Source organism: Balaenoptera acutorostrata, chromosome 11 (genome assembly GCF_949987535.1).
Source record: "Balaenoptera acutorostrata chromosome 11, mBalAcu1.1, whole genome shotgun sequence".
In the NCBI taxonomy this organism is placed as follows: Eukaryota; Metazoa; Chordata; class Mammalia; order Artiodactyla; family Balaenopteridae; genus Balaenoptera; species Balaenoptera acutorostrata.
Genome location: NC_080074.1, coordinates 43,411,670 through 43,438,886, shown reverse-complemented (window position 1 = coordinate 43,438,886; position 27,217 = coordinate 43,411,670). Strand labels below are relative to the sequence as shown.

At 38.1% G+C, this 27,217-nt stretch overlaps 1 protein-coding gene across 5 annotated transcripts in view; it reads right to left on the bottom strand.

The window, feature by feature from the left end:
- Positions 1 to 22,939, bottom strand: part of NAP1L1 (nucleosome assembly protein 1 like 1) — a 33,308-nt gene extending 10,369 nt beyond the window's left edge. For 4 of the 5 annotated variants that reach the window (XM_057556428.1, XM_057556429.1, XM_007194994.3 and 1 more), the window contains exons 1-4: positions 22,783 to 22,938; positions 12,166 to 12,202; positions 7,769 to 7,854; positions 6,175 to 6,277 (exon numbers count right to left, since the gene is read on the bottom strand). In XM_057556428.1, coding sequence (XP_057412411.1) covers positions 6,175 to 6,277; positions 7,769 to 7,854; positions 12,166 to 12,182 — 206 coding nt within the window. In that variant the 5' untranslated portion in view covers positions 12,183 to 12,202; positions 22,783 to 22,938. Of the gene's footprint in view, positions 1 to 6,174; positions 6,278 to 7,768; positions 7,855 to 12,165; positions 12,203 to 22,782 lie in introns of all 5 variants that reach the window. The other variant, XM_007194998.2, reaches the window with a different exon arrangement.
- Positions 22,940 to 27,217: the final 4,278 nt, after the last annotated feature.

Here is a 27,217-nt window from a genome sequence, read left to right as displayed (position 1 = left end):
ATCCTACACCATTATTTTCTTTTTAGTCTTAGTATTTAATTTGGAATTTGAAATTACATTAAATAAGTATGTAACATTTTATGAAGAGGGGAGGTAGATTTTTAAAATAACCGCTTTTCTAAGATATAATTCCTATACAATTCACTATAGGGCATAGACTTTTTTTAAAGGTTATACACACCTAGTTTATGAGCCCCTCGAAAAATGATTAAAATTATGAATCCCTCTACCACCCAAAAAATGTTCACACTCAAAAGTTCCATAAGTTCATGGAATCTGTACAACAGATCCAAGATCCAGGTTAGAATTTCCTGCCATACACAGATTGGTGTAAAGCAAATTAATTCTCTACTTAACCACTTTAGTTAAGGTAATCAGAAGTAAAAATAAACAAACAACAAAAACAAAAACCTAAAATACCAACTTTTATTTCTTACAATTAAAATTAAAATGTTCTGTCAAGGTGGTGAAATAGCTTGGTCAGCTAGCCTCCCTGCAACTCCACATCTCAAAAAAAATCAACCCTGGAAACTTTAGAACCATGAAGCAAACAACTATTTCTCACACACACACACACACCCCCCACACACACCATCACACCATGAGCAATTTCTGAGTAAGACTGAAGGTTGTCTTTAACTGGTACAGACAGGGTGAGCTGCAACTTGGAAAGCAGGGATGGGGGTGGGTGGGTGGTGGTGACCAGAGTGGGTAGCAGTGAGGACAAGGTGGAAGAAAGCTTTTTGCAGAAAAGCTTTAAAGTTCTACACTTGCCTTCAACACTCACTGCCTGTCCCCTTCACCCTTCACAGAGCCCAGTGCCATTGCTCCTAGGATAACATGAAGAGCTGATGAAAGCTGGACTGGCTCAGAGCCCATAAGCACTCACTCTTCCACCCCCTCCAATCCAGAAACAACGGATTACAACCAAAGGAGACTGGCTCCTCCCAAAGCAGCCAAGAAAACTGCCTGTAATTGTCAGTCAACTCTGAGTCTGAGGTGACTGGAGCTCTCCTTAGGCTCATCCAGTCGCCTTTCTCTTTCTTTCTCCATGAGACTGTCACAAACTGAAGTCTAATCTTCATTCCTCCCTCAATACTCATTACCAGAGTAACTGATATCGCCCAGTGTGCTGGAGCTATAAGGCCAAAATAACTAGACACTTGAAGAGTACTATGAAAGAATGAAATATTTAGCATCTGAAGCATTATTAAACAAAGGATTTAAACAAGAATGTAAATATATTTAAAGAGTTGAAGAAAGATAGATCTTAACTCTGAAACAAGACCAAGAAAGCTAAAACAAGGTGGGAATATTAGGTATGAAAAATATAGTTAACTAAAATAACCAACAAATAGGACAAACAAGATATGTTCAACTGAAGAAAAAAATCCATGAGGTTTAAAACCTTCAGAAAGGCAGCAGGAAAGACAGACAGAAAAGCTATGAGACATGGAGGCACTGGTGCCAAATGAAACAATAGCTGAAAAAGAGAAGGGAGGTGGATATTTGAGGAAATGAGGGTAATGAATTTCTCAGTTACAGAAACGTGAAAGCCCTTATTCGAACCACTAGACACGTTAATGAGATTGATGACTATCAAAGAAAAAAGAAAATTCTAAAGATATCCAAAGAAAAAAGCAAACAACCTACAAAGGAAAAGGAATCAAAGGGATATCGGGTTTCAAAGAGAACACTGTAGACAAGAAAAAATGAAGTGAATTTTTAAGATATTTAAGAACTTTGAACTTAAAATGTTCAGATATGAAGGCCAAATAAAAACTGTATAAGGTATATGAGGCTTTAGGAAGTATGCCATAGATATTATATTCATGAAAAATATTTTGAGGAAGTAAAAAAAAAACCCAGGAGATGCTATATAACATATGGGTGAATCAAAAATATCTTGATAAATTTCACTGTTGCCTTGAAAGAAAAAAAAAAGAGGCCTAGAAGAAATATATTATTGGTAAATTTAACAGATCAATAGGGGCAAATAAACTGTGGTATTAGGTTATGATCCATTTTACCATAATAACAAAAAACAGAATGCATTAACTTTGAAACCAGCAGAAGACAACTTGATCTTTTCAATGGAAAACAGAAAAGGAGAAAAAAGTACCATAAATTAGATAATAAGAAAAGAGAAGAGCAATTAACTCCAAAAACAATACCACTTCTAAGAAATGTAAAGAGTTTGAAATTACTAATAAAGAAGAAAACAATCATACTAGAGTAAGATACAAGGATGGAAAAAGACATGCCAGATAAATAAAAACCAAAACAAAGCTGGAGCAGCTAAATAAAAACCAAAACAAAGCTGGAGCAGCTATCTTAGTATCAGACAAAACAAAATCTATGACACAATCCACAACTGACAGAATTATAGGACAAGAAAGATAAACTAAGATTTTTTATACATTCATCCCAAAAACTGTTAGATCAAGCAATCAATACGCAAAAATAAAGAGAATCTGAACAATACAACTAATATGCCTAAGCTATTGATTTCGGCATACAAATTTTCATACTTATTCACATAACATTTATAAAAACAGTTTTATGGCCGTAAAAGAGACACATTAATTTTTTTTAATTAAATGAACTAAGCAGGCAATTAAGAAACTGGGAAGGGAATAGAGCAAACCCACATAAGGAAATAACATTAAAGCCAGAAAAAAAAAGCAATAACAAAAAAATATGCAAATGGAAAATCAAAACATTAAGATTGAGACAACTGGCAAAACTAATGCAGATACAAAATACAGAATATGAAAGGGAAAAATCAGATTTTTAAAAATATGAATTATACACTAATCAATTAGAAACCTAGATAAGGGCTTCCCTGGTGGCGCAGTGGCTGAGAATCTGCCTGCCAATGCAGGGGACACGGGTTCGGGCCCTGGTCTGGGAGGATCCCACATGCCGCGGAGCGACTGGGCCCGTGAGCCACGGTTACTGAGCCTGCGCGTCTGGAGCCTGTGCCCCGCAGCGGGAGGGGCCGCGATAGTGAAAAGGCCCGCGCACCGCGATGAAGAGCGGCCCCCGCACCGCGATGAAGAGTGGCCCCCACTTGCCGCAACTAGAGAAAGCCCACACACGAAAACTAAGAGACCCAACACAGTCATAAATAAATAAATAAATAAAATAAATAAAGTATTAAAAACTATTAAAAAAAAAAAAAAAACTAGAAAAAATATAAAAAAAAAAAAAAAAAAAAAGAAACCTAGATAAAACGCATACAGCTTTAGAAGAACATAAAACTCCACAATTGGCACAAGAGAAATTGAAGAGGTCAGTTAGTATGTTATAAAAAAAGAAACAAACAAACAAACAAAAAGGATAAATTCCCCAGGACCTCTAGTTCCCAAATCTCAAAGGCCCAAGTCAATTTTTAGAAGAGTTCTACCAACTGTTCAAGGAATTCCTACCTTATACAAGTTGTTCCAGAAAACAAAGAAAAAAGTAAAAGCAATCTTGTTCATTTCTAGGCAGTTGAAATCTTGACTCTAAAACCAGGGATAGTGTGTGTGTGTGTGTGTGTGTGTGTGTGTGTGTACAGGCACACACAAGCTCTTTTCACTAATAAATAAGGACCCCAAATAAAATATTACTATCCAGCTCAGATTTCCAAAAACATATTTAATATACAATTAGTAGATTCAAAGAAAAAGTCAAAAGACCATCTGAATTGATAAAGGAAAAAAGGTCATAATAAATCACAAATAGACACATTAATGAAGAGATTACATACTCATTCCTGGTTAAGATAAGAAATAAGACAAGGATGCCCATTTTTAATGCTAATGTTTAACACAGTATTGAAAGTCCTGGCCAATGTTACAAAGAAAGAAAAATAAACATGCAGTGTGGTGTAATGTGGAAGATTAGAGTTAAAACTGCCACTTGCAGATAAGATCCTTTGGGCTATGGGAGAAATAACAGAACAAATTACTATACAGTAAGAGTAGCAAGGTTTCTGGACACAAGATCAACTTTAAAAAAATAATAATCAGTAGTACTCCTTTATCAAGAACAGCCAACCAGAAAATACAATAAAAAATACTATTCGTAACAGCAACACAAATATAGAGGAATTAACCAAGAAGAAAACTTTGTAATAAACGATACAGAATATGATCTGAATAAATACAAGGATATGAATGAGACAATTTAATACTAAAAAGATATTGGAATTCTTATGAAAATTCTAGTTTTTTGTTTGTTATTTTGAGGGTTTTTGTTTTTGTTTTTTTAAGAGAACCCTGATAAACTTACTCTCAACTATACATGGGATAAAGGGCTTACAGATGGTAAGATCAACCTTAAAAGTGTGTTCCATGGTGGGTGAGGGGTGGTAGAAGAAAGCAACTCACCCTACCAGATATTAAAACATACTATAAAGCCAGAGCAGTTAAGTGGGACAATGACAAAAGAACAGGCAAAAAAACCAATGAAGAAGACTGCTGCTCAGAGACAAACAAAGGTGTTTATAAGAATTTGATATATAATAAAGGTGGTAACACAAATAAATGGGGGAAGAATGAACTGTTTAGTGAAGCATTATAAAAACTAGCTCACCAAAAAAGAAAGGAAAGAAAGATGCCTATTTAATATGAAATACAAAGGTGATCTCTAAAGGGATTAAAGACCTAAAGGTAAAAGGTAAAACTAGTCAATAGGAAATGTAGAAGGAGTAAGGAAAGACTTATCTTCAAAAGAACAAGCCGTAGGTCAAAAAATTTAACAAACATAAAAATTAAGGATTTGTTTAATAGAGGACACCACGGACAAAATTAATAGAAATGACACAACAGATTATTTACAAAGTCTAAAACTGATAAGGGATTAAAACCTAGAATACATAAGAACCCATACAAAACAAGAAAAAGACAGTAAACCAGGGCTTCCCTGGTGGCACAGTGGTTAAGAATCCACCTGCCAATGCAGGGGACACAGGTTCGAACCCAGGTCCAGGAAGATCCCACATGCCGTGGAGCAACTAAGCCTGTGCGCCACAACTACTGAGCCTGCACTCTAGAGCCCACGAGCCACAAGTACTGAGCGCGTGAGTCACAAGTACTGAGCACACGTGCCACAACTACTGAAGCCCACGTGCCTAGAGCCTGTGCTCCGCAACAAGAGAAGCCACCACAATGAGAAGCTCGCGCTCTGCAACGAGGAGCAGCCCCCGCTCACCACAACTAAAGTAACCCCACGTGCAGCAACAAAGACCCAACGCAGCCAAAAAAAAATTAATTAATTAAAAAAAAAAAGATAGTAAACCCCAAAATGTGAATGGGCAAAAGGGTACAAAATGAGCAACCTAAAAGGCTCATTCGCAATCATTATGAAAGGAAGCTCAACTCATTAGAAATCAGAAAATACAAGTAAAACAAAATGAGCCTGCACCTCTTAGACTGGTAAAAACAGAAAAACTATAAAGCTGAATGATGTCAATTGTTGGCAACGACACAAGGGTAAAGTAACCTTCACATACTGGATATAGGCATTGCAGAAAGCACCTGGAAGTACTGAAGGCCTGCATATCCCGTAATTAACAATTCCACCGGTAAGTACATATCCCAAAGAAATTCCTACACAGCTCCTTAAGAGGACATACACAAGGGTGAACAACATCACAACTGAATTCGTGTTGATGAAGCTTGGAGACAAACTGGATGACCATCAAGGAAAAAGCATATAATAAAGCATGGTGGACACACATCACAGAGAACCAGGAAACATTTAGAAGCTAGAAACTAATGACGAGAGATACATATAGACAGCAATGTGGATAGATCTTAGAATTATAAAGTTATGTAAAAAATTATAAGCAGAATAAGATATTTGGGCTATTATTAGTGATTTATATCGCCAATGGAATAAATAAGAAATCTGTATTTCTTCTAATTCTGTGCATTTCTAACAAATCTCAGAAATGATTTAAGATCAGTATACTTCCTACAGAGATGAACCAAAATAAACTTTAAAAGACCAACTCTAAATCTGTATTCAGCAAAATTTTAAACTCCCAATAATCCTAAACTAGATACTAATGAACATTAGCTTTCCACCGTGACATACATAAGTCCCAGATGGCCTTAAAAATATACACTTGCAACGTTGATTATAGAAAGATAAATAAGGACTATGAAAAAGAAGAACTTGTACCTTTCAATGTATCCTGTTGGTGTTTCTACCAGACCATCAAGTCTTTCTTGAAGGGCTGCAAGAATCTGAGGATTTTGCATCATCTGAACAGTCAGCTGACGCGCTTTAAAAAAAAAGGGCATTGAAAGAAGGATTTTATGAAAATGTATCATACTATTTGAATAGGACAATCCAATCATGAAGCTTTCCTGACTAGCGCATAAATTGCTGGTATGAGTAGAGACGAGCAGCAAGCTAAAGAAAATTCACTCTAGGAAAACCCAGTGTACAGGAAAAGTTCAGATTCTAATGATGTCTAACGTACACCATTTCTCAAGGCCGCTGCCACAACTACTATGAACATTATCCTTTCTTTTCCTACTACCTTGTGTTTTACCCACCTTGTGTTTTGGGAAGCTCAAAGATTCATCCAGATGCCTATCTATGATCCTTGATAACCCTTTGAAGTCAAACAACACATACAAGAAAACTGCAAATATAGTGACAGTTTCAAGCCTGGGACAAAGATGGTCAAATAAATCTGAACGTTTCATTGATGCTTGTATAATGTGCTTGTGGGTATCTGAACAGAGAAAGTTAACAACTGATATAGTCAAAAGTTGTAACTAAAGCCGAATAAAATTTGGTTATTAATGGCATCTAAAAATTATATTAAATCCAAAAATAACCTAGATTTATGCAAAACAAATTATTTTGCTATCTTATTTTCTTCATCAATACAGACTTTACCAAAAAATTACCATTAATTTTCCCAATTTATGTTTTTAAACATCGATTTACTTCTAATACTGATTTTATTATTGGATGATGTACAGTTGTGATAACCAACATGCTTTCAGAAATACCAATATTGGCCACTAAAGATACAGTCCTGTATCTTTTAAAAAAACGCTGCACAATGAAAGCTGAAGCTAGAAGTTCAGCAGTCTTTTCAGAATAAACCTCACTCTGGCTTAAAAATGAGAAGTTGAGTCATCTGGTACGTTGATATTCTTGGCTCCTAAGCTACAGGGCATATCCTAAAGCAGTATAATTCCCCACTACCATTATTACCCCCTTTAAAAATAATTTGCTAAAGAAAATTTTGAATGATTTTGTCTACATTTAATAAATGTCTCTTTTTGATTGGTTGGAATGGATTAAAAAACACAGACATACACTACATATTTTCTACATATTAAATACTAAACATTTTCAAATAAGTCTAAGCTAGTGTTATTTAGAAGCACCACTAGAAACAACTCCTACCACCACCTATAACATACCTAAATTGAGACAAATCTCACAGGCAACTGTTTGACAAGCTATGACATCACCTCAGCAGTCGAGGGTACACACAGTGACTTCTGCTGGGTCACTACATCCATTCCCTCCTCCCTTACTACCACTCCTCTCCATCTCCAGCTCCCTCTGCCCCTCCCTTCCTCCCTCACCGCCCCCCACCCCAAACATACATTTACACACAAAACTGTTACTGCAGGTTTGGCTAGTCAGTAAAATGGACAAGTATCCAAAAAGAGAATGGTATTTACTACTACCCTCTAGAAGACATGCGCCAGCAATCACTGGCTCCTGAAGGAATTTAAAATAATACCTTTGATTTTTGTTTCTTCACCAGTTTCTTCTTCTTCTACTTCTTCAACATCATCCAAATCTTGATCAAGTTCAGACTGTTCTTTGCTATAATATTATAATATCACACCAAGGTTCAAATGTACCAATTACCCAAAAAAAATAAAAAAATTATAGAAAACTTCAGTTCATTTTCTAGGTTAATAGTCCTCTTTCAAAAATATGAAGTAGGAAATCCAAAGGGTGATTCAGTTTTCTAACTTCATATGTAAACAAGGACAAATTAGAAATACTTAAAATTTCATTTAAAAGCATATGGTCTAATATAAAGTTTATACTTTAAGCTTTAAAAATGTGGTTTGATAGGTTGTGATTCAGAGGATATAATGTCAGAAAGTATGTGCTTTCTACCCAAATCTATTGGTTTCATTCTTCCTAGTAACAGCACTCTGATTTTATATGAGATGGTAATACACCAAGCTAAAAAGTCTACATATCCCAGCCTACCTTTCAGCTAGATGTGGCTATATAACCATATTTTGGCAGTAAGGTAAAAAAAAGAGAAGGAATGTAGAATTTTATATATATATAAAGCCTCCTTAATAGAATGGTATACAGCTGGAAGCCTTTTCAATATTGCACCCTCCCTAGAACAGGGATATGATGGCTATAGCTCCAGCAGCCATGTTGAACCATGAGGCATCCTAGAGAATGGAACTCACCAGCTAAGAATAAATTAAGGAGTCTGGAAAAACAGAAGGATCCTGGATCCCTGGTGGCTGTGGAACAACCGCATCAGCCTGTACTTATTATCTTTGGACTTTCCTTTTTCTTCACTTCATAGGGGAGATGGGGAAGAACAGTAAAAGTTAAGAAGACCTGAGTCTACTTCATGCTTAGAGTAAAGCCAGGAGGATGGACCATTGAAAGAGAAGGTAAAAAGTAATAACATTCTTTCCATTTCATCTTAAAAATCTAGTTTTTGAACATGAGATTACAATCAGCATTAAAATGGGGAATTAGGATATCTAACTCAACATACAGATCATCATACAATTCCTTGTGTTATTTTACATTTTAGTACGGTATTTGGTTTAGAAAATTAGTTGCTTTCATGTCTAGAAATAGCATTTGAAAAATTAATTTTCATATAGGAACAACTATAGAAAAGTTCAACTGTATTCTGCTAGAAAAATCTGTTTCTGTCAACGAAGGGAAAAAAAACCAGCCTTCCCATCAGAAACAATACCGATTATTTTGGGAATATCTTTTACTCACTATAAAGTTAAGCATAAAGATAACATGGAACAGCTCTTCCTCCAGTACCATCTCATTCAATCATTTATTGAACATCTAAAACTTAAAGCTTTAAAACAGAAGTCCACAAACTGTGTCATATGGCCAAATCCAGCCCAGTCTTATTTTTATAAATAAAGTTTTATTGGAACACAGTCATATTAATTTATGTATTGTCTCTGGCTTCTTTCACACTACAACGGCAGAGCTGAATAGCTGCAACAGAGACCTCATAGCCAAATGCCTAAAATACTTACGATCAGGTCCTTTAAAGAAAGTCTGTGGACTCCTGCTTTAAAGAACAAGGATCTTCCTCTTCCTCCTACCCTCCTAAGAGCTCACAGGCATCCAATAGTAAATAATGGGGTGGGAAGGGTAGGGCAGAATCAAGCTATCACAACCAATTTACTCTTTTTTCAAAGTTTAAGACAAAATGAAGGTTAGATGGCAGACTGCACATACTCATCTGATCTTAATCCTTCCAAAATCTCCACTAAAATTATGACAAAGGGGTTTTTAAACAAATACTGAAGGACAAGGAGACAAAAAGCAGCAAATTCACCGAGAACTGAAATCAAAGTCAGCAGTGGTAGAGCTGAGAACCAGCCTAAATGCAGAATCTTAAAAAGGCCACTTCTAGAACTAGGGCTTGGGTGTGAGGGTGGATAAAATAGGGAGAACTAAGCAAAAACTAATAAACAGTTAAATCTTTCGATCCTCTTTCTCCCTCCAGCAGAACAGTTTCTCCTCTGGAAAGGGAACTGGAAGCTCAGACTAGAGGATCACAGATATATACATACTACTGACAGAATGCTGAATGCAGAGACCCCTCCCCAGCTGCCTTCTCCCAAGTTAGTTCCCAAATGTATGGAAGCCAGATCTTTACCCAAACACTCTTTACTGGGGTATGTGACCAGCCCAGAAAAAAATGCCATTCTGACAGTGGGGAGTCTCACAACAAATGTCTGCCCTGGTGAGCCCACATTAAAATCCTAAATTGAAAGCACTCCCTCCCTCCCAACACTCAAATTCTCCAATTAACTTTTAAAAAACATCCTTCAACTATGCATTTTCCCCACCCAGTCTTAAGGAGCAAACAAGTATTACCTCCTATTTGAGGAAAGCCTCCTACATGGAGACCCAAACAGTAAAGAAAAATTTAAGACCCAACAGACTATACAGGGGAAAGAACATCCAGAGAAAAGATATTACAATCCGTGAAATAAGAACAAGATGCTACAAAAATAGGAACAGAGAGCAAAGGAACGCTTGAAAACTAAAACAACAGAAATTTAGAAACTCAATACAAGAGTTAAAAGATAAAGTTTCTTCAGCTTTGCCCAGAAAGAAGAGCAAAGAGACAAAGATGGAAACTAGGACAAAAGGTAATCACAAGAACCAGTCCAACATATAACAGAAGCTCCAGAAATAGAAAATGGGAACAAGACAATCAACAAAATAAGTCAAGAATATTCCCTAGAACTGACAGCTATCAAGTTGCCAGACTGAGAGGGTCTACCACTGAATGCCTAACAAGAGATTTAAAAAAAAAAAAAAAAAAAACACCTAACAATGTAAAAATTTCTGAACTCCAAAGCCAGAGTAGCTTCTAGAAATAGATATATATGTCTACGTTTTTAAAAAAGTGTTACATACAAATGATCAAGAATTATGACGACTTTGAACTTCAACACAGCAACACTAGAAGTAAGGTGACAATGGAGCAATGCCTTCAAAATTCTAAAGAAAAGTGATTCCCAAATTACAATTCTACACCCCAAATATCAAGCAGAAGGGTAAAATAGTCATCTTCAGTCATGCCATCTCAAAATAATTTACTTCCCTTGTACTCTTCCAAGAAGGTACTAAACCAAAGAACCAAAAAACGAAAACATGGGATATAGCAAACAGCAAACCCAAGAGAGGAGAGACAAAAGGAAACCCCAGGACGATAAAATAAATCCACAACGACAATTGTGCAACCAAGGTCAAGCAATCCACACTGGAGCAGTGTGATTCAGGAGACAATCACTTTGACAGCCACTATCACTAAAATGTCTGCTGCCACTCTTCTTTTTATGCTGAAGACAGTATACATGGGAGGATTGGCCAGATTCTTATAAATACTTGAATGTGTTGCCTTTATGATAAAAGTTTCCTGCCCTCCCACCTCCATGTTCTGCTGCCTACAACAGCTGTGGATAATCATATCATAACCCCTTCATCCTGAAATGTTCTGTTTTACCTATTCCTGAGTTGGCAGACTATTGTGAAATTACAAATAGCAACAAACAGTGCAGGTCACCTCATTCTCCTTCACCATACTTCTGCAAGACATCCATCCACACTAGAACCCTGACAGATGCCAACTTCAATAAACCTAGGTTTCCAGGATGTATGACCTTGCCCAATGACTTCTCCAAAATAAGCCCTTGTAAAGACTCAGGAAAGCTGAAGCCAGTCCATGACCCAGATAGTCTCTTTTACTTTTTATTTTCCTACCTTGGACCCTTCAACTAACACTGCTTTTTTCTTTACACAGCTAAGTTTGTAACTGCTATTCAGATTTTCAAAAGTAAACACTGATTAAGAATTTGTAGGTGGTAAAACTCTAAAGAAAAACAAAGAAGTGAATTAGACAAAAGCCAAGATAGTACTGACACCTCTGGAGAGAAAAGAAGGATGCAATTGAAAAGGGGCACACAGGGCTTCTAAAAGTAATGATCCATTTTTAAAAACTTGTACACAAGTGTACTGTTATTCTTTAAACTCTACACATATGTTTCATACACTTTTTATCTTGTATGTATGATACTTTACAATGCAAGTAGTAAAATCTTTGAAAAATGGTAAAAATGAATTCTCCAAATATTTATGACTCATTATTGTGCTCAGCACTTCCCTAAGAATAAATACTGACAAACGGTTTACTATATTTATGACAGTGATTATGTATACTATATTTTGTCTTGAATACATTGTACCCAACTTTAAAAATAGCAGGCACTAAAGCATGTCATTACCATACATTTTCATAGTACATAATTTGTACCACTGTTAACTACATCACACGGTACAAAGTGATGCCAAATCTGAAAAAGGAACCAACTATCTGCCACTTACTTGTCGATGTCTGCCATGTTGTATGAGCGCCAAATATCTATGGAGAAAAACATCAATGTTAAAAAAAAAAAAAAAGAGCATACGACTTATTTATAACCAATAAAAATATATGAAACCAAAACCCTTTAAATGAATACCACGTTAAAACTATTCCAAGAAAAAACATGGAACATAGACACTAGTCACTGAAGTAATTTTTCAGAGGATGCTGCTTACAAGTTACTACTTGGCATTCAGAATCTATTGGGCAAGGATTTCTACAATAGCACTGTTGGTGAAAATCTAATGTATGCTAGAATCACAGGAAAGGAACAATACAAAGAGTCTTTATTCAAATTCCTTTAACAACCATGAATGGTCAATTTTTGCTTAAATTTCTGGGCTGCTTAGTACCTCACACTTGATTTTTTTTTTTTTAACTTTGACAAGTTTTCACATATATATACACCCATGAAACCATCATCAAAGTCAAGATAATGAACATATCCATCACTCTCAAAGTTTTTCCCCTGCCCTGTTAGAACACCTCCCTTCTCCCCTTCCTGCTTCCCACCCCAGGCAACTGTTGCTCTGCTGTCACTCTAGTTCATACTTTCTAGAATTTTATAGAAATGCCATCATACAGTATGTACTTTTTTCCCCCCGGTTCCGGCTTCTTTCATTCAGAAAAACTATTCTGAGATTCATCTATGTTGTAGTACTTATCAAATAGTTCATTACTTTTTATTGTATAGTGGTATTCCATTGAAAACATATATTCTATTGTACGTTTAAATATTCAGCTGTTGATGGACATTTGGGTTTTCTTTTGGCAGGGGGCTATTATAAATAGAGCTGCTATGAGCATTTCTGTATAAGTCTTTGTGTGGACAACTGCTTTACCTCTCTCAAACCCACTTGATTTTTAACAGTATTAATTTTTATCAAATTCATGTTAGAAAGTCAAAATCTGCCACATGCTGTACTGTACTCATTATGCTCCCCCTGGAGATCTTTTTTTTTTTTTAGTTTAATAATTCTTGTTATCAAATGTCAGCCCTTTAAACTATTTAATGGCAGTTTTAAAAAGCTCTGGTCCCAACCTATGTCAAGTAAACCTTCCTCATCTCCGTGAATGTACCTCATGTCACATCACTGAATACCACCATACCCCCAGCCTACCCCGGATATGCTGGCATATTGTCCATAATGTTCTTGCTTATCAGACCTGAATACTGTTAGGACTGATCAGAACATATCCTAAGTTCTTTCGCACTATAAAATTAGTATTAACTTAGAGAATACTGCTTTTAGAAAACCAAAACCTTATAAAATAGATAACTAATAAGAACCTGCTGTACAAAAAATAAATTAAGTTAAATTAAAAAAAAAATGGAAAACCAAAACTTAAGACAAAATGTGTTACACTGAGCCAGAAAAATGGCTGAATGCCAGAGGTAATGCACAGATTACTTTTTTAAAAGTTAAGGTTAGAATTCCACATTAAAATCAATTTTTAATCTTTTAAAAATTAAAACCTTAGTCTTTAACTCACAAGATGCTACAAGATGTGATTCCTCATACGAACATACTTAATATGCTTTTCACTTAAAGAATTAAGTTACTGATTTTAGCAGTGAAGTGCTATCATTTGGAATAGTATTGCTGATCCAATACCCACCCTTTAGACAATTTAGGAATATTTCTTCCTAATGTATCCTACTCTATTTTATACACTTTCTGTTTGCTGTAAATAATTTCTAACAGCATTGATAAATTTCTCTAGTGATGCTGGTTAATTAGCCAGCATTAACAAAACATTTAGCAAAAAATTATGAAGATACTAATTCAAAAATAAGAAAAATATTCAATCAGTCAAAGAAACACAAGCGGGATTCAGATTTGTCTATGAAATCAGAGTAAGGATTTTCTTTTAATGCAGGGAAAATTATGGTGAATATGCATTCTTAAATATGGCTAGTGTTCCTATAAACCATTACCTTTCTGGAGAGCACTTTGGCCATGGGAATAACAAAAGCCTTAAATATGTCCATCTCCAGCCTTGGTTATTCACTTATGAGAACCTACCATGAAAAAAATTAAAGGATCTAAGGGTCTGTAAATGTTTCATGCTCGCCTAATAGGTTCTTCCCAGTCCTATACATTCTTTGGCTCTCAGCTCAAAGATTTACTTCTTCAAGACAGAACAGGCTGGCATTTACTTCTTCAGAGATGCCTTCTCCAACTTGTACATCCTGGCTAAGTAAGATTTCTTGGTTGTACACACTCCTATAAAGCTCCATTTCTTTCCCTCATAGGATGTCTCAAGTTTGTAATTATAAATTATCGTGATTATTTGACTAATGTCTGTCTCCCCCAACTGACCAGGCCATAAAATTCATGATTACAGGGATTATATCTGCTTTTTCCAATCACTGCATCATATCCTTCAGAGTAGTATACAAAGTAGTATACAAAAAAAAACACTTAGTATTAATGTGCATACAATGGAATGCTTTGCAGTAAAAAAATGAAGCAGATCTGAGTTGATATGGAAAGAGCACCAAAGCAGGGGTAAAGGATGTATGGCAAAATCCAATCTGGATATATATGAATGTGCATACTCATACATGTACATACTTTCTTATGAATAAGACATTTCTGGAAAGATACACCAGAAACCTAACAGGAGCTACCTATAAGAGAGAAAAGACTGGAAGTAAATGAGAACTTACGTTTCATTCTGCATTATTTGGTTTTCCTATACAGATACTTATTTAATAACATTTTAGAATTTGCTGGGTTGAATATACAGTGTAGTAAATTCAACAATTATCAAAAGTATGAAACAAAAAACACCCAAAACTTCTAAATTCAAATTTTTAGAACATTTTAACATGTTCACAGAAAAATGGCTACACTTCTACCCTCAGTGTCCACCTTGTGGCATTACATTTAGAATTCAAACTCTTATAATGAAATTCTTTTGATTCTTTATTACAGAGGATTCAAGATAGAACAGAATGGCATTCACTTCTTCAGAGAAGCCTTCTCCAATCTGCTCATTCTGGCTAAATTAGGTTTCTTGGTTGTATACACTTTTGTTTTTTAAAGAGAAGTATGCCTAATTTTGCAGTCAGATCATTTGGGTTGACGCCAGCTTTGCAGCAATCTAGCTCAGGCGAACAACTTCTGGCCTTATTTCATCATCTTCAAAAAGCAGGAGAAAATTTTTCCCTCATTGGATTTCTCTTATTAAGAAGCAAATTCATGTAAAAGATTCGTGTTTGACACCTAGTTAACACTCAATAAACACACACAATGTTTTTCATTCTGTCCATTTTGAATTATTCTTTACATGGGGTCAGTGTTTCTGCAAAATAATTACCTAGGATGATGGTTAAAAACAGCTTCTTTCAGTTTTGACAAATGCACAGACTGACCAGTAAATGCACCATGGTAGTATAAGATGTTAACACTAGGGGAAACTGGGTAATGGGCATATGGGATCTCCGAACTACAACTTTTCTGTAAATCTAGAATTACAAATAAATCAAAAATCTAAAAATAAAGGAGCTATTCCCATACCCAGATTCAAAACCAAGGAGTGGACGCAAAAATCTGCATTCGAAATAAGAAACCCAGCTTCTGAGGCAGGTGGTCTCAGACATTCAGATCACATTGAGAAACACAAGTTTAGGTTAACACCTACATTGATTTTTTTTTTTATTGTAGTCAACAACATTAAGTAAAATCAATGAGAATTTTATTTATCAGACATGAAATTGCTTTCTAAGAGTTCTGAAGAATTTCCACTCCTGGTAGTGACAAGCTAGATTATGCAGACCAACTCTACCAATGAAAACTAATTAAAAGTACAGAATAAAAATTTGTTAAAATCTTAAAAGCATGGAAAAATGTTAATAAGATAGTAAGAAGTTACTAACCCAAAACTGAAGGCAAAACAGGAAGCAAAAGGATAAGTAGAAGGAAGCCACCTTTGCCCTGAGGGCAACTGCCAATCTCAAATTTGAACTACTGTCTGGTGAAACCAAAAGCCCTGGACTTATTCAAGGTAGGAAATCTTTATAGCAAACCCCCCAAATTAAGCAGGAACATCAAAGTGCTATATTCTCAGAGATAATAAACAGGTCCTCCTGTTCAAAAGCCCAAATTCACCTCATCTGCGTTGCACCCAAAACCTTAAGCTATGAGCTTAAAGCCATCTCAGCATTCCTAGGCACCTGTATATCCAAATGTAAATGAAAGGTGCCTTCATCCTAGACCTCAAATAATTCATAAAGCAATTTTCGAGAACAATAGGGGCCCGTCCTATGAATGGACTTGAATACTGTCAAAAAGACCACAAAGAAAAAACAATCATGCTTATTAAGTTTGAAAATACAGTGTCTGTAGCAGTACCTACAAGAAACAGTCATTTACTAAAGGTGATAGAGCAAATCTGACAAAGAACTAAACAGAACTTCTAGAAATAAAAATAACAGAAATCAAACTAAATGGGCAGGTTTAACAGTAAACCAAACACAGCTGGAGAGAGAATTAAGTGAGCTGGAAGCGAGCTTAGAAGAAATCTTCCACAGTATGGCAGAGACTAGAGGATAAAAAATACTGAAAAAGCATTTTAGGACACAATAATGTCTTAAAAAGATTCAATGGAAGTTCTAGGAGTAGAGGACAGAATGGGCAGAATATTTGAAGAATAAATAGCTAAGAATTTTCCAGAACTAATGAAAGACAAGCGCTACAAATTCCAATCAGGATAAATAAAAAACCCACACTTAGATATATGAGTGAAAATGTAAGACAATAGAGACAGAAGTCACCTCAAAAAGCACACAGAGAAAAGACTTAGACTAACTTCAAAGGCACAGAAGACTGGCGACTGTTTTCTCTTCAACAGACACCAAAAGACAACAGAACGTACTGTGTGCTCAATGTGCTGAAAATAACTAAGGATCTTAGAATATCACACCCTACCAAAACATCCTTTAAGAATGAAGGTGAGGGACTTTCCTGGTGGCAGAGTGGTTCAGAATCCGCCTGCCATTTCAGGAGACACGGGTTCAAGCCCTGATCTGGGAAGATCCCACATGCTGAGAAGCAACTAAGACCGCATGCCAAAATTACTGAACTTGCACTCTAGAGCCCACAAGCCACAACTACTGAGCCCGTGTGCCACAACTACTGAAGCCCACGCGCCTAGAGCCCGTACTCTGCAACAAGAGAAGCCACTGCAATGAGAAGCCCATGCACCACAATGAAGAGTAGCTACTGCCCCCGCTTGCCGCAACTAGAGAAAGCCTGCGCTCAGCAACGAAGACCCAACGCAGCCAAAACTAAATAAATTTTAAAAGAAGAATAAAAGTTTCCTTCAATTAAAAAAAAAAAAAGAATGCAAATATAACAGGTACTTTCAGGCAAAAATATCTCCAGCACTCTCATTAATAAATGCTATTAAGTATATTCTCCAAAGGCAAGTGATCCCAAACAGAAGATCTAAAGATACAAGAAGAAATGAGAGGAAATAAGGATATCAGCATATACCTAAACAAATATTTTAAAAGACATAATATCTCCACTGTGTAGTGTTAAATTTAAACTACCATAACATTGTCAGTGGTGAGAATAAGGGGGGAGGAAATGGATTATTCTAATGTTCTTAAGTAAGCATGTTATAATTTCTAGGGTGACTCCAAAATTTCAGAAAGAGAACACGTAGCTTCCAAAGTACAAGGAACACCAAGTAAATTATACCTATTTTTACATCAACCTAAAAGAAAAACAGGTTTTGGACAAATAAAAAGTACACACACACAAAAATCAGATTTAAACCTAATCATAGTGATTACATAAGTCAACCAAAGGCTCCCTTTTAAAACTGTCAGACTAGATTTAAAAAAATCCAACTACATCCCACTTATAAGAAACACATCTGGGGCTTCCCTGGTGGCGCAGTGGTTGAGAATCTGCCTGCCAATGCAGGGGACACGGGTTCGAGCCCTGGTCTGGGAAGATCAGACATGCCGCGGAGCAACTAGGCCTGTGAGCCACAACTACTGAGCCTGCGCGTCTGGAGCCTGTGCTCCGCAACAAGAGAGGCCGCGACAGTGAGAGGCCCGCGCACCGCGATGAAGAGTGGCCCCTGCTCGCAGCAACTAGAGAAAGCCCTCGCACAGAAACGAAGACCCAACACAGCCAAAAATAAATAAATAAAATAAAGAATTAAAAAAAAAAAAAAAACACATCTACAACGTAAGAATACAAAAAGCTTCAAAGTAGAATACAATCCTTAACCAAAAGGTGGTTATCACTGTTTTAAAGTTTAAAGAGATTAAAGTTTACAATAAAAGGTTCTACCCACTACCCAATCAATATATGTTATAGAAGATGTCAATGGAAAGACACAGTTCATAACATGACTGAAGGCAAATCTTAACCCAAGAACTTGAACACGAAGAAAATCTTCCATTGGAAAAAGAGGGGGAAACAAGTGATTCAATCAGACCATCATTTGATTATTCTGTGGTCTTATAATAGCTAGATGTCCAGACATCAAATGACCTACCATTCCAGTATACCTGATTCTGTTCTCCTTACTTTCAATGAGAAGGAAAGAAAGCTAATATTCATGGAGCTTACTCTATAAAAGATTATTACATGCTTTCCTCTTATTTGCAGATTAGTAAGCAACTTGCTCAGCAACACACAAGTGAAAAAACTAGTAATTAAAATCTGACTTCCAATACCCATGCCAATTCCACTATTCCAAAAGCCAAGGGGCCTCCCCTATCAGCCTACTGCTACATAGATTATATAGTAACCTATAGTTACATTCCTTTATAGAAAATGACTACTTCATGGTGAAACAGCCAATCATTAAAAACTACAAATGTTTTAGGAATTCCCTGGCGGTCCAGTGGTTGGTTACGACTCCGCACTTTTACTGCCGAGGGTGTGAGTTCGATCACTGGTTGGGGAACTAAGATCCCACAAGACATGCGGAACAGCCAAAAATAAAAAAGTAAGAAAATAAGAATTAAAAAATAAAAATTTTTAAAGAATTAAAAAAAAAAACTGCAAATGTTTTAAAGCAAAAGAGTTCAAGGGAACCAATAACATCCCAAGGAAAAAATTTCCCTTTACCTCAGAACTCATATCTCACTCCAAATGCATTTTAAACTAATCTGTATTTTGGACATTGCTGTTCTATTAACAATTTCGGTGGTCCAGGGGCTCAGTACTTTACTTGATTCCAGCACAACCTCACAGTTAGAACATCTCATTCTTTATGTTCACTTTTTTCACTTCAGGGATATCAAAAGTCAACCTAGAACTGACTTTTGTATTACACTCCCAAGCCAAATGAACTCCTATTTGAGAACACTATCTTCTGTTCAAGGGATCAAGGTATCATCTGACCCAACAGCAGAGAAACATACTGATATTTCGTGAAAATTCACTCAGCATTAACAAACTAAAACAACTTATTCACATATCAGACATATGTTGGAAGAAATCTTCAGGATTGTAAGTGCTTGAACTTTCCCTTGAAGCCCAGTGGAACCCAAGCAGAGTGCTTTTAAATTCCAAGCAGATGTGTATACAGTGCAACAGTTTAAGTCAAGGGAACTCCCTTTAAACCAATATAAAATCCTTATTATAAATCATCACTGCTCAGTTATGTAACCTTGGATAAGTTCTTTAACTGCTCTGTACCTCAGTTTCCTCATCAAAATGTTGATACTAGCTATCTCCAGGAGCATTAAATGTGTTAATATACATGCAGAGTAAAACATTGCCTGAATAATCATTCAAGAATATTTTCTGCCTGTTGTGCTCTTCTTATGTACCCTCTTTACCTGAGAAAATAATTCAAATTAATAAACTCTTCAAAATTATAGCCTCCTTTCCCAATAAAAATCACAATATACAAAACTTCTGAGCAAGTAAAAATACATCAAACTATGTAGCAGTAAAAGGCAGAGTTGTTAACCAGAAGTGTAGAGGCCACTTTCCATGGCAAGCCCAGTAATGTGATCTAGTGGTCTGCAGTCAGAGTACTAAGCAACTTACAAGGATGAGTGAAAGCAACCGTGCTCACCTTCTAACCCCTACTCTGCCCAACAGGGAGAGAACTTACTCAGATGAAATTAGTATGAAATGGGTCTTAATGTTACCGTTTTAACAAATTCCTTCATGTAAAGAAGGTTACAGATACTACACTATCTCCCACTTCCCCCACTTTCTTTTTCTTCAGGGCACTAATCACAACTCAACACTTTCTATCTAGACAAGCAATTTGCCTGTTTGGCTCATGAAATAAGGTGTATGTCCAAATAGGAGCTAAAATATTTACTCAAAGAATCAACTAAGAACACAAGTAATTACAGCATTGATTAGACTTGAGGATATGAATAGATTGATCATTAGTTTTCTAAATTGATCAGGATTCATCCCCTTTCATTAATATTTCAAATTTACAATCAAGCAGAAAATAAAGTAAGCAAAGCAGTATGTTGACATCTTCATACCTTCAAGTCAATCAGATTCTACCTTTTTTAGCCCCTTTTCCTACAAAAGGACGCTATACTGAATACATTTTGGGGAGTTTAGAATCAGTCAGTCATCTCGAGGCAATATGGGCAAGTTGAGTAAGTAATAAAAAAAAAAATAGCACCTGGATTAAATTAGTTCTGGCACAAGTGTTGGGTTTTGTTTTTTTTTAATCTCTAGAGGACAAGGGTGTCACATTTAGTATTAGCTTAGTAATTTTCCCTGTCAATAGGTCCTGTATCAAAAATAGGTACTTTGCAACATATACATTTTATTAAAGTTTTCAGACTGGTATGGAAGGACCAGTCTTCTTAAAAAGCAAATAGCACATTTTAGATTTGTGCCATTAATTTGAACTCAGAAAACTTCGAAAGAAGCGTGAGACTTCAGCCCCAGAAAATCACTGTAAACCTCATTTACCTCCCGTCAGCTTTAAATAAGTCATTCTAAATATAAGGTTTTTCCCTTATCCAAAGGTGTATTACTTCCTAAGTAAAGTACGTGTAGAAGTAGTATTAATTAAAGCCGACAAGAAAATAGGAACTAAATACTAATTTGCAAAGGTATTTTGATGCTACGTATTTTCAAAAATGGCAAATTTCGTTTTCCAGCTCAGCTCTCCTGAAATCAGGCAAGCAGTTTTAAGTTGTGAGCTTTTAAAACGCGGTCCTTACAGAATCATCAGACAGTGAGAGAATAAAATTGGGGCTCCTTGAGGACATCATGTGCCTGGCTCTTCTTGTACTCGGAAAACCCAGCCCTCCCCTATAGGACCTCATTACCCGTCTCCCGGCCCTGCCTCTTTTTTTGAGGGCAAAGCGGGCGCACTGACAAGGCAGCAGACTATACACTTCGCTCAGTACGTTTGCATTTACGCCGCATTCCACCCCATAATACCTCCTCCACCATAACCCCACTCACCTTAAAAACAAAACAACTGGTTAACTATCTTAGAGTGGGAACGTGAACAAAGGAACTAATTTGTAAGAAAGCAATATAAGTCCTAGAAAAATTAAAGACACTGCAGGCCAAATCCTTTACTCCCACGTTAGAACTGTTCAGGCTTAGACTGATTAGATTCAATTCTCCCCCAAATAAAAAACCCTGGTCAAGATATCCATCCTAATTCTAATTTGTACTTGAGATACACAAAAGAATCTCTTGTTAATAACAGCTAACGTAAGCGCTTTACACGTGTTAATTCTTTAAAATCCTAGCAGTGGAGGCCCTGCTTCATCATTCAGCACCTAACGTTCACACTTTCCTCCGGTACCAATAAAAAGATTAAGACCAAAGAGAAGCAGGGAAGAGTTGGAAACCCAAGGGCTGGACTTATTGGCTCACTATTCATTTTCACGTCCCACCATCTCCACAACTTTCAGTAAAGTAGGGACAACCAGACAGGGGTCTCCAATCAGGCCCCGCCGGCGACCACGTGCGGAGGGAAGCCGCCGGGGGTTTCCCCTCCCAGACCCATCGCCGCCTACAGTGGGCGGGGAGCCCAGGAGCCTCGCTGCCTCCCCGCCCCCTCCCCGCCCAGGGGCCTCGTCCCCTCACAGCCCCTCCCTCCCATCGGAATTCGCAGCCTCCGCGGTTCTTTCCATCCCCCAGCGGCCTCCCTCCGAGTATCATTTTTGAGTGAGCGGGGGCGTCGAGGCGGCGGTGGGCTACAGACCTGGGCCCGGGCCGCACCCCAGGCGCCTGCCGGTCCCTAGCGGCGCGGCCGCCGCCTCCTCCGGGCGCCCGGGCGTCGCCGCGGCCTCGCTCCCGTCCGCGCTGAGAAGCTGGTGGAGCTCAGAACCTCGGCGCAGACCAGCACGCGGGCCGCACCGACCCCCGCGCGTGTCCTGATCGGTTCCCCCGAGAAGCGCCGGCCGATCCCGCGGGCCCTCTCCGGCTGCGGGGTCGAGACTCCGCAAACGGCTCGGGCTCTGGCCTCACAGGACGGCCCCGGAGGCCCGGGCGGCCAGAGGCCCCCGCTCGCGGTTCCCCGTCCCTTCACCCCTTCCCTCCGCGCAGGCCGCCTCTACGTCCCCCCTTCCCCTTCGAGTTCCCGTCCGTTACCGGTGGCTAGCACGGGGAGCCAGGCGGCCGGAGCTGCGCAGGCAGTGACTCAGGGCGACGGCGGGAGGAGCAGAAGGCGGCGCGGCGAGCAGATGGCGCTAAAAAAGACCCGAGAGCCCGCCGCTCGCGCTCATATACAATTAGCGTCAGCACGTAGGGCCCCCTCCACCGCCCTCCCCCTGGCCTCGCCGTCTCCTAGCAACGCGAGAGGGAGGCGGGTCCAGGACAGGTTGCCTAGCAACAGAACCGTCCGTCTTCCCCCGGCGACCTCCAAACCTCCCGCGCCAAGCTTGGGTTCCTCGGGTTCCCGCCTCCGCCCCTTACTAAGCCTCCAGCCGTCTCTTTTCTACCCGCTTCGCTGGAAAGGAACTCGCAATCCCTTCTGTTCCCGGGAAGGGCCCAGACCCGCCAGCCTCGCCCCCCGCTCACCTCGTCCCCCTTGCGTGGTACTGGGAAGGGTGAGGGCAGGAGGCCAGCCACCGGGTCCCGGCTTGCCGCATCCTGACGGCGAGCGCTCCTTAGTTCCCGACGCTGTCACGGCCTAATTCCTGCAAGTCTCCGGTCCCCGGTAACCATTTTCTCTCCCCGCCCATTTTTCCCCCTCAGAACAACAGTTCTTTCCTTCTGACCACCTCGGCGGCGTCTTCTGCTGGTTTTGCTTCTCCTAACTCAGTGGGTCTCCGTGGCTTCCGGGGATGCTCTTCACTGCTACCTCTCCATCCTTTTACTAGACTTGAGATCCTTTAGGACTTTCGATGGATGAAAATAGCATGTTTGTGTATTGTCTGGATGCTTTATAATGAGGACAGTGTTGTTTCATCTTTTTGAAAAAGTAAACCATGTAAAGCCTCAGGGCCTGTGAAACCTCATGGCTATTTTTCAGTTGAAGCTGGATTGACTAATGTTAACTCTTAAAACAGTGGTTCTCGAAGTGTGGTCCGAGGGTCCCCAGACTCTTTCAAGGGGGCAGTCAAAAGTATTTCCATAATAATACTAAAATGTTATTTGCCTTGGCACTCTCATTCTCTCATAAGTGTAGAGTGGAGTTTTACAGAGGCTACATGACATGTGATATGGAAACACTGAAAACAGAAGCAAATATTAGAATCCAGTCATCTGCTGTTCAACCAGACGTTAAAGAGATTTGCAAAAACATGAAACGATGCCACTCTACTCAATTTTTTTTTGTTTTGAAAAGTACTTTTCATATAAAGATTATTTTCTGTTAAAATGAAATGAAATAACGAATGTTTAAAATGAAATAACGGGGCTTCCCTGGTGGCTCAGTGGTTGAGAATCTGCCTGCCAATGCAGGGAACACGGGTTCGAGCCCTGGTCTGGGAAGATCCCACATGCCGCGGAGCAGCTGGGCCCGTGAGCCACAATTACTGAGCCTGTGCGTCTGGAGCTTGTGCCCCGCAACAAGAGAGGCCGCGATAGTGAGAGGCCCGCGCACCGCGATGAAGAGTGGCCCCCCGCTTGCCACAGCTAGAGAAAGCCCTCGCACAGAAACGAAAACCCAACACAGCCATAAATAAAGAAATAAAATAAATAAATAAAGCATGACACAAATTAAGCAATGTGAATACCATCAAGCTTAAAAAAAAAATGAAATAACAAATAACTACTCTTAAAATTTCTTAATTTTAATTTCAAATATGATAATATAGGTATCTATAATACACATAAAAGCTCTTGGAGTCCTCAATTTTTAAGAATGTAAAGGGGTCCTGAGATTAAAAAGTTTGAGAACTATTCTCTCTTGTATTCCTTGAAACTTCTAACTGCTTAGAGTTATCTATTGTAATTCTCATGTTTAGCAACAACCCCTATTCCATTTTAGAGTATATGGTTTTTTTTCCTCGGCACTCCCCAACCTCATTGAAATTAGTTGCCTTTCCCACTCTATGCTACAGATGACTGAGTTTATCCATTCATTTTGATTTTTCTTATGTGATTATTTTGTTTTTCTCAACCTTCTGTCTTCATATACATCCTACTTGACAATGATGTAAGGCTAATAAGGATTATAATCACATCAATAATGACTCCTCATGAAGAATCTACAATACACAAACTAGGTAGACCAGTGCCCAAAATGTCAGTACACTTGGCACTAATTTCAATGGAGTCCTCAAGAGCACCGCAGTCTAATCAAAGGTAAATAACTTTCACCTCCTTTCCATACACTTTGGTGGTTTGAACATCTGAGACCAAATTGAGAAGTTAGCCTTTATGATGGTTTCCATCCCACTCCAGGGAGCCCCACCAATTTCAGGCACTGATTCAAGGCTCCTAATTTCTTCAACCCCCACTGCCATATTTAAAGGCTTCATCATTACCAGTTTATATTCTCTCTTTCCCCTTTACTCCAGCTCCTTCCTCCAGCTTCCTCCTCCCTTTCTTTCAATTATCCTAGCCAATCTAAGGAATGAAACACGAATAAATTGCTAATAAGTCATGCCTTTTAATGTGATCTTTTGAACCACAGTTTGTAAATCTAAACCTCTACCATTTAAGACCCAGGAAGGGCAATCATTTATGCATTAATTCAACAAATATTTATATGTCAGGAACAACTTGACACACTGGAAATACAGCATTGAACAAGAAAGACATGGTTCTTAATTTTATTGAACTTGTGTTCTGGTGATGTGGGGCAAGTGATAGACAAGTAATGAAATAATCTTAGGTATTAGTAAGTGAAAGAGCTGTGGAGAAAATAAAATCACATAAAGGGGTAGAAGGTGACCGATCTGAGCATACCCTTGAGATTTTCTCATGGCTTAGACCCCCTTAGGCCCCCAAATCACACAATGTAGTTAACTCATGTAATTAATTTACAGTAAATGGTGGCTCTGGTCACTGATCGTGGATCATGCTAAACTTTTCGTTAGAGTTCCTTTTTTCTTCATTCCCCATTAATTTCATTTGGTAGGTGCTTACAGCATTATAGCCCAGTGGTTTAGCAGTGTGGCTTTGAAGTCAAATAGCCCAAGTTTCATCCCTATTTCATTGTGCAATGTTAAACAGCACGTAAGTTGCTTAACCTGGCACCTGACAGATAGTAAACACTCCATAATAGTTAAACGTTATAACCCTCTTACTGAGGTTTTGTTTTTGTTTTTGTTTTGTTTAAAGGTTGAAGGGACTGCCCTGAAGTCTAATCACATCTGACTCTATTTTTTGCGAAATATTTTATCAAAGCTATCTTGTCACAAATTTGAAAACATACTTTCCTGAGCTGAAGTAATCCGCACTGATAACCACAAAAGGACTATATTCCACATTTCTCAATATTGGGTACAGACACTGTAGAGCTCAACCAGAGAAGTCAGGGACAGAGATGCTGTCTTAAATATGCTTGTGTCTGTAACTGTCCCTAAGTGGTAGGAAAGTACATAGGCTTGAAAGTCAGACAGGCTTAGCTTAGTCCTAACACTGTGACCTTGCAAAAGTACTTACACATTCTGACACTTAGGCTTCCCCATCTGAAAAGTGCATCAATAATTCTAATAAAATTTGCCTCTTCAGCAGCATGAAATAGAAAAATATACGTAAGCCCCCAGAGCAGTGATTGCATTTAAGTACCCAATAAATGTTTATTTTCTCCCCTCACAATTAATCAATATGTAAGATATGGCGCCAATCATAATTATCATCTAAAAAACTACACATTTAAATACCTTATCTTAGTTTTGAATCTGGCAAACATGACAAGTGTTTTTATGCCCTCATGACAAGTGTTTTTTTGCCCTCAACATGACAAGTGTTTTTATGCCCTCTGCTCTCCCCTTCTTTTTTTTTCCATTTTTTTTCCAAATTATTATATAATTGCAACATAAAATCAATCAAAATTCCAGTGAGGAATTGTGGAAAAGTTGCCTTAAATCTCTTCCTCTACATCCAAAAGGAGATTAATATATATATATATATTTGGTTTGAAAATATCTTAATTTTGCTATCATTTTGAGTTGAAATTTTTATTAAAATGATTGTAGATTCACACACGATTGTATAAAATAACGCAGAGATCCGCGTAAACTTTACCCAGTTTACCACGATGATAACGACAATCCACAATCTTATTCAGATTTCCCCTTTACTTCAGTCCTCTTGTGTGTGTTTGTGTGTTTAATCCTCTACAATGTTATCACGTGTAAGTTTCTGTATCATGTCAGGCAGGATACAGAACAGTTCCTTCACTGCAAGGATCCCTTATGTTGCTCTTTGATGGTTGTTTTTTTTTTTTTTCTTTTCCAACTTACATGCCAAATAAAGTTCTACTTTCCCAGATTTTACTTTTTTTCCTTGTTTCTCACAAATAGACGACTTAGGGAGAAAACAAGCCATTCCTATGTTCAATATTTCTTATCTGAACTATTTGTAATAGACTTGCAATTGGTCTCCCTATTACCAATCTCATTCCTCTCTG